Source organism: Somniosus microcephalus, chromosome 4, assembly GCF_052327205.1.
Source record: "Somniosus microcephalus isolate GS21.2 chromosome 4, FLI_Smic_1.0, whole genome shotgun sequence".
Classification (NCBI taxonomy): domain Eukaryota; kingdom Metazoa; phylum Chordata; class Chondrichthyes; order Squaliformes; family Somniosidae; genus Somniosus; species Somniosus microcephalus.
Genome location: NC_140990.1, coordinates 49,174,408 through 49,183,188, shown reverse-complemented (window position 1 = coordinate 49,183,188; position 8,781 = coordinate 49,174,408). Strand labels below are relative to the sequence as shown.

The window sequence follows — 8,781 nt, the reverse complement described above, 5'->3', positions numbered from 1 at the left end:
CTCTCCCGCGCATGATCAGCTCACACTGCTCCACAATCAGCCTCTCCAGTGCATGCTCAGCTCACACTGCCCAACAATCAGCCCCTCCCGCGCATGCTCAGCTCACACTGCCCAACACTTAGCCTCTCCCGCACATGCTCAGCTCACACTGCCCAACAATCAGCCTCGCCCGCGCATGCTCAGCTCGCACTGCCCAACACTCAGCCTCTCCCGCGCATGGTCAGCTCACACTGCCCAGCAATCAGCCTCTTCCGCGCATGCTCAGCTCTCTCTGCTCCACAATCAGCCTCTCCCGCGCATGCTCAACTCACTCTGCCAAACTATCAGCCTCTCCCGCGCATGCTCAGCTCACACTGCCCAACAATCAGCCTCTCCCACGCATGCTCAGCTCACACTGCCAATCAATCAGCCTCTCCCGCGCATGCTCAGCTCACACTGACCAAAATTCAGCCTCTGCCGCGCAGGCTCATCTCACACTGCCCAACAATCAGCCTCTCCCATGCATGCTCAGCTCAAACTGCCGAACAATCTGCCTCTCCTGCGCATGCTTAGCTCACACTGCCCAACAATCAGCCTCTCCCGCGCATGCTCAGCTCACACTGCTCCACAATCTGCCTCTCCCGCGCATGCTCAGCTCACTCTGCTCCCCAATCAGCCTCTCCCGCGCATGCTCAGCTCACACTGCCCAACAATCAGCCTCTCCCGCGCATGCTCAGCTCACACTGCCCAACAATCAGCCTCTCCCGCGCATGCTCAGCTCACACTGCTCCACAATCAGCCTCTCCCGCGCATGCTCAGCTCACTCTGCTCTACAATCAGCCTCTCCCGCGCTTGCTCAGCTCACACTGCCCAACAATCAGCCTCTCCCGCGCATGCTCATCTCACACTGCCCAACAATCAGCCTCTCCCTTGCATGGTCAGCTCACACTGCCCAACAATCAGCCTCTCCCGCGCATGCTCAGCTCACACTGCTCCACCAGCTGCCTCTCCCGCGCATGCTCAACTCACTCTGCTCTACAATCAGCCTCTACCGCGCATGCTCAGCTCACACTGCCCAACAATCAGCCTCTCCTGCGCTTGCTCAGCTCACACTGCCCAACAATCAGCCTCTGCCGCGCATGCTCAGCTCACACTGCTCCACAATCAGCCTCTCCTGCGCATGCTCAGCTCACACTGCCCAACAATCAGCCTCTCCCACGCATGCTCAGCTCACACTGCCCAACAATCAGCTTCTCCCGCGCATGCTCAGCTCACACTGCCCAACAATCAGCCTCTCCCGCGCATGATCAGCTCACACTGCTCCACAATCTGCCTCTCCCGCGCATCCTCAGCTCACTCTGCTCCCCAATCAGCCTCTCCCGCGCATGCTCAGCTCACACTGCCCAACAATCAGCCTCTCCCGCGCATGCTCAGCTCACACTGCCCAACAATCAGCCTCTCCCGCGCATGCTCAGCTCACACTGCCCAGCACTCAGCCTCTCCCGCGCATGCTCAGCTCACACTACCAACAATCAGCCTCTCCTGCGCATACTCAGCTCACTCTGCTCCAGAATCATCCTCTCCCACGCATGCTCAGCTCACACTGCCCAACAATCAGCCTCTCCCACGCATGCTCAGCTCACACTGCCCAACAATCAGCCTCTCCCGCGCATGCTCAGCTCACTCTGCTCCACAATCAGCCTCTCCGCCCCATGCTCAGCTCACACTGCCCAACAATCAGTCTCTCTCGCGCATGCTCAGCTCACACTGCTCAACAATCAGCCTCTCCCGCGCATGCTCAGCTCACACTGCTCCACAATCAGCCTCTCCCGCGCATGCTCAGCTCACACTGCTCCACAATCAGCCTCTCCCGCGCATGCTCAGCTCACACTGCCCAGCACTCAGCCTCTCCCGCGCATGCTCAGCTCACACTACCAACAATCAGCCTCTCCTGCGCATACTCAGCTCACTCTGCTCCAGAATCATCCTCTCCCACGCATGCTCAGCTCACACTGCCCAACAATCAGCCTCTCCCATGCATGCTCAGCTCACACTGCCCAACAATCAGCCTCTCCCGCTCATGCTCAGCTCACTCTGCTCCACAATCAGTCTCTCCGCCCCATGCTCAGCTCACACTGCCCAACAATCAGTCTCTCTCGCGCATGCTCAGCTCACAGTGCTCAACAATCAGCCTCTCCCTTGCATGCTCAGCTCACACTGCTCCACAATCAGCCTCTCCCGCGCATGCTCAGCTCACACTGCTCCACAATCAGCCTCTCCCGCGCATGCTCAGCTCACACGGCTCCACAATCAGCCTCTCCCGCGCATGCTCAGCTCACACTGCTCCACAATCAGCCTCTGCGCCCCATGCTCAGCTCACACTGCCCAACAATCAGTCTCTCTCGCGCATGCTCAGCTCACACTGCTCAACAATCAGCCTCTCCCGCGCATGCTCAGCTCACACTGCTCCACAATCAGCCTCTCCCGTGCATGCTCAACTCACACTGCCCAACAATCAACCTCTCCCCCCATGCTCAGCTCTGTCTGCTCCACAATCAGCCTCTGCCGCGCATGCTCAGCTCACACTGCCCAACAATCAGCCTCCCCCGCGCATGCTCAACTCACACGGCTCCACAATCAGCCTCTCCCGCGCATGCTCAGCTCACACTGCTCCACAATCAGCCTCTCCCCCCCATGCTCAGCTCACACTGCCCAACAAGCAGTCTCTCCCGCGCATGCTCAGCTCACACTGCCCAACAATCAGCCTCTCCCGCGCATGCTCAGCTCACACTGCTCCACAATCAGCCTCTCCCGCGCATGCTCATCTCACACTGCCCAACAATCAGCCTCTCCCGCGCATGCTCAGCTCACACTGCCCAACAATCAACCTGTCCCGAGCATGCTCAGCTCACACTGCACCACAATCAGCCTCTCCCGCGCATGCTCAGCTCACTCTGCTCCCCAATCAGCCACTCCCGCGCATGCTCAGCTCACTCTGCTCCCCAATCAGCCACTCCCGCGCATGCTCAGCTCACACTGCTCCACAATCAGCTTAGTCCGCGCATGCTCAGCTCACACTGCTCCACAATCAGCCTGTCACGCGCATGCTCAGCTCACAGTGCCCAACAATCAGCCTCTTCCGCGCATGCTCAGCTCACACTGCTCCACAATCTGCCTCTCCCGCGCATGTTCAGCTCACTCTGCTCCACAATCAGCCTCTCCCACGCATGCTCAGCTCACACTGCCCAACAATCAGCCTCTCCCGCGCATGCTCAGCTCACACTGCCCAACAATCACCCTCTCCCGCGCATGCTCAGCTCACACTGCTCCAAAATCAGCCTCTCCCGTGCATGCTCAGCTCACACTGCCCATTAATCAGCCTCTCCCGTGCATGCTCAGCTCACACTGCTCCACAATCAGCCTCTCCCGCGGGGGAGAGTGTGTGGGACGGGGGAGAGTGTGTGGGACGGGGGAGAGTGTGTGGGACGGGGGAGAGTGTGTGGGACGGGGGAGAGTGTGTGGGACGGGGGAGAGTGTGTGGGACGGGGGAGAGTGTGTGGGACGGGGGAGAGTGTGTGGGACGGGGGAGAGTGTGTGGGACGGGGGAGAGTGTGTGGGACGGGGGAGAGTGTGTGGGGCGGGGGAGAGTGTGTGGGACGGGGGAGGGGGTGTGGGACGGGGGAGAGTGTGTGGGACGGGGGAGAGTGTGTGGGACGGGGGAGAGTGAGGGGGACGGTGGAGAGTGTGTGGGACGGGGGAGAGTGCGTGGGACGGGGGAGAGTGAGGGGGACGGGGGAGAGTGTGTGGGACGGGGGAGAGTGCGTGGGACGGGGGAGGGTGCGTGGGACGGGGGAGGGTGCGCGGGACGGGGGAGGGTGCGCGGGACGGGGGAGGGTGCGCGGGACGGGGGAGGGTGCGCGGGACGGGGGAGGGTGCGCGGGACGGGGGAGGGTGCGCGGGACGGGGGAGGGTGCGCGGGACGGGGGAGGGTGCGCGGGACGGGGGAGGGTGCGCGGGACGGGGGAGGGTGCCCGGCCTCACCTTATATAAATCCAAGGTTAAATTCCTCCTCTATGCAGATGACCTGGTTCTGCTGTCACCAACTAAGGAGGGTCTACAGCAGAACCTGGATCTGCTGGAGTCATTCTGTCAGACCTGGGCCCTGACAATAAACCCCCAAAAAACCAAAGCCCTTGTGTTCCAGCAAAGATTCTGACATCAGGGACCCAAAATAAATCTCACACTCGGAACAACTAAAATCGAACAAACCACTAACTGCACATACTTGGGCATAAAAATCAGCTCTACGGGAAATTTCAAACTAGCTGTGAATGAACTGAAAGAGAAAGCTAGAAGGTCTTTCTATGCCATTAAAAGATCAACCCAAATAGAAATCCCAATTAGCATTTGGCTCAAAATTTTCAAATCCGTAATTGAACCAATTGCACTCTATGGCAGTGAGGTGTGGGGACCGCTAACACAACAAGAATTTGCAAAATGGGACAAACACCCAATTGAGATCCTACATGCAGAATTCTGTAAAAGTATCCTCCGGACTCAAAGGAAAACTGTAAACAATGCATGCAGGGCAGAACTAGGCCAATATCCACCAATAATTACTATCCAAAAAAGAGCCACCAAATTTTGGAAACACCTAAAAATGAGCAACCCCCACTGCTATCATTACGAAGCCTTGAAATGCCAAGAGAGGACCATAAAGAAGAACACCCTCAGTCAACTAGTCCTGGGACTCAGTGAAGCAACCACTAACACTACTAACAATAACCAGCCCCAGGACAGTGACATCGTAGCACAGAGAATTCGACCCAACACAATTGTCACTAAGCAAAAGGAAAAATACCTGTCATATTGGGCAGAAACAACAAAAACCCAAAGCAAACTCAATTGCTACTTGGCCCTAAACAGACAATACAACATGGCTGATTACCTGACCATGGTAAAGGATAGCAAACTGAGAAAAACCTTGACAAGGTACAGACTTAGCGAACATAGCCTGGCGATCGAAAAAGGCAGACCAGGCTGCCAAGAGAGGACAGGATATGCTCTCACTGCAGTCAGGGAGTGGTGGAGACAGAGATGCACTTCCTCACAGCTTGTGGAAAATATCAGGGCATCGGGGAGAATTTCTACCAAAAATTCTCACAAATATGTCCTGAATTCAGAAATTTGAATGACGACCAAAAACTCCCATACCTACTAGGGGAAGAGAGAAACTGTGTAACACTAGCGGCACACTATGTTACAGCTTGCCATAAACAGAGGGACAACCAGTAAACCTTAGAAAAGAGTATATACAAATTATACGAAAGTATATTTATACACTCAGGGATATATCTGTTTATACACTGTACGAATAGATCTGCGTTTGTGTTCAACCATAAATGTATTTCGATGCTTTGCCAACATAAGATGTACCTTATCATGCCAATAAAGCGATTTGAATTGAATTGAATTGAGTGCGGGATGGGGGGAGGGTGTGCGGGACGGGGGAGGGTGTGCGGGACGGGGGAGGGTGTGCGGGACGGGGGAGGGTGTGCGGGACGGGGGAGGGTGTGCGGGACGGTGGATTTGCAGCTTAGGAGGGGCAAGAGAGGAAAGAATGTTCCCGAGAAACTAGAACTGTCTGTTCAGAATTTCTATCCTGTACTTCCAGAGATGACATTTGTAAAGTTATGAGGACAGGCTGCACAGACTGGGCTTGTATTCCCTTGAATATAGAAGATTACGGGGTGATCTAATTGAGGTGTTTAAGATGATTAAAGGAGGTGACAGCGTAGATAGAGAGAAACGGTTTCCTCTGGTCAGGGAGTCCACAACAAGGGGACATAACCTTGATTTAGACCCAGGCCATTCAGGAGTGATGTCAGGAGGCACAACTTCACCCAAATGCTGAGCGGTTGTTTCCCCTGGCTGGAGAGTCTAGAACCAGGGGTCACAGTCTCAGGATAAGGGGTCGGCCATTTAGGACTGAGATGAGGCATGTGACTCTTTGGAATTCTCTACCCAGAGGGCTGTGGGAGCTCAGTCATTGAGAATATTCAAGACTGAGATCGAATTTGGACACTAAAGGAATCGAGGGATATGGGGATAGGGCGGGAAAGAGCAGGCTCGAGGGGCCCTATAGCCGACTCCTGCTCCTATTTCTTATATTCATAAAGGGTAACGGAAATCTGGAATTCTCGCCCCAAAAACTGTTGAGGTTGGGGACCAAATGAAAATTTCAAAACGATGTGTGTGAGATTTTTGTTAGGCGAGGATAGTAATGTGTGGAAGATGGGAAGATGGAGTTAGGATACAGATCAGCCATGACCACATTGAATGACGGAACAGGCTCGAGGGGCTGAATGACCAACTCCTGTTCCTATGTTCCTATTTACTGTGACGACTTTTGTAAACAGCTTTTACTGGGAATTAGATGGGGAGGATACACAGACAGGTTATAACTGGGCCCCTCCTGTTACTGTGACTCAGTCACACTGGGTGGTGCCTTTACCCACTGAGCCATTGGGAGGAGGGTCCAGTGACCCTGCTGGAAAACGCATGTGGGAGGCCTCAGGTGAGGACAGCCTGTCAACACTCACTGTCAAGGTTCACACATGGAGACTGGGCACATGGGTCACATATTGGAGAGAAACTGGTGTGTAGAACTGAACCCAGCCAGAGTCAGCACCTTCAGGGGAGGAGAGGGAGGGGAACCAGTGAGTGTAGAATGAACCCAGCCAGAGTCAGCACCTTCAGGGGAGGAGAGGGAGGGGAACCAGTGAGTGTGGAGCTGAACACAGCCAGAGTCAGCACCTTCAGGGGAGGAGAGGGAGAGGAACCAGTGAGTGTAGAACTGAACCCAGCCAGAGTCAGCACCTTCAGGGGAGGAGAGAGAGGGGAACCAGTGAGTGTAGAACTGAACCCAGCCAGAGTCAGTACCTTCAGGGGAGGAGAGAGAGGGGAACCAGTGAGTGTAGAACTGAACCCAGTCAGAGTCAGCACCGTCAGGGGAGGAGAGGGAGTGGAACCAGTGAGTGTAGAACTGAACCCAGCCAGAGTCAGCACCTTCAGGGGAGGAGAGGGAGGGGAACCAGTGAGTGTAGAACTGAACCCTGCCAGAGTCAGCACCTTCAGGGGAGGAGAGGGAGGGGAACCAGAGAGTGTAGAACTGCACCCAGCCAGAGTCAGCACCTTCAGGGGAGGAGAGGGAGAGGAACCAGTGAGTGTAGAACTGAACCCAGCCAGAGTCAGCACCTTCAGGGGAGGAGAGGGAGAGGAACCAGTGAGTGTAGAACTGAACCCAGCCAGAGTCAGCACCTTCAGGGGAGGAGAGGGAGAGGAACCAGTGAGTGTAGAACTGAACCCTGCCAGAGTCAGCACCTAGAATTGTCTGTTCTGATTTTCTATCCTTGCTTTGCAGTGATGACTTTTGTAAACTCCTTTTACAGGCTGTGAGAAGGGCAGCATTTACACACCACAAACTCTAACCAAACATCAGGTCAAGATCTGACAGTCACTTAATTCATCAGGACCCGAATATCATCGGCCTTTGAATGTGGAAGGAGAAATGTTTGTCTGTTCTGTCTGTGGGAGAAGCTTTCAAACATCAGTGTGACTGGTAAAGCACCGAGACACACACACCCGAGTGAGAGTGTTCCAGTGCACTGACTGTGGAAAGAGCTTTAACCAGTTACACAGCCTGATAAAACATCGCACCATTCACAGCAGGGAGAAACCATACACGTGTTCTGTGTGTGGACAAGGCTTCAACTGATCGTCCAACCTGGAGAGACACAAGGACACCTGCCCCACGGAGAAACCGTGGAAATGTGGGGATTGTGGGAAGCGATTCAATTACCCATCCCAGCTGGAAACTCAGCGACGCAGTCACACTGGGGAGAGATCGTTCAGTTGCTCTCACTGCCTGAAGACTTTCAAAGAATCATCAAACCTGCTGAAACACCAGCAAATTTACACTGGGGAGAGGCCGTTCACCTGCTCATTGTCTGGGAAGGGATTTTCTCAATCCTACCACCTGCTGACACATCAGCGAGTTCACAGTGACGAGAGACCGTTCAGGTGCTGTAACTGTGCAGAGACATTTGCCCACTCATCCAACCTACTGAAACACAAGCAAACTCACACCAGGGAGAGGTTATTCTCCTGCTCCGTATATGGTAAAGAATTCACTCATTCATCCAACCTGCTGACACACAAGCGAGTTCACACTGGGGAGAGACCGTTCACCTGCTCTGAGTGTGGGAAAGGATTTGCTCATTCTTTCCACCTGCAGACACACCAGCGAGTTCACACTGAGGAGAGACCTTTTAAATGTTCTGAGTGTGAGGAGAGCTTTAAAAGCTCAAACAATCTGCTGACACACCAACGAATTCACACTGGGGAGAGGCCGTTCACCTGCACCGAGTGTGGGATGAGATTCACTAATTTATCCAACCTGCGGACACACCAGCGAGTTCACACTGGGAGAGGCAGTTCACCTGCTCCGTGTGTGGGAAGGGATTCACTCAATCATCCAGCTCGCGGACAGCAGCGAGTTCACAAGTGACTGCGGTGGTTGGATTCTGCTGTTATTGCTGCTGTTAATCACATCCAGGACTGAACCATGTTCATTCTGAGAGTTGGGGTTTGTTTCAGCTGATGTCAGTAACCCCTATAACTGGGCTGGAGTTTATTCTGTATCAATGTCAAATAAATGAGCTTTGTTTCACACACACGCAGTGTGTCGGGTCCTTGATATCTTGACAATAAGACGAGCTGATTGAGGACTTGTTACAAACT

At 54.3% G+C, this 8,781-nt stretch overlaps 1 protein-coding gene across 1 annotated transcript; it reads left to right on the top strand.

The window, feature by feature from the left end:
* Positions 1 to 7,756: 7,756 nt before the first annotated feature.
* Positions 7,757 to 8,548, top strand: LOC147118821 (uncharacterized; the record flags this gene model as incomplete). The annotated part of the gene is made up of 1 exon (XM_085983976.1): positions 7,757 to 8,548. A coding segment is annotated over one exon (792 nt), but the record flags the coding sequence as incomplete, so codon positions are not given.
* Between the last annotated feature and the right edge of the window lie 233 nt (positions 8,549 to 8,781).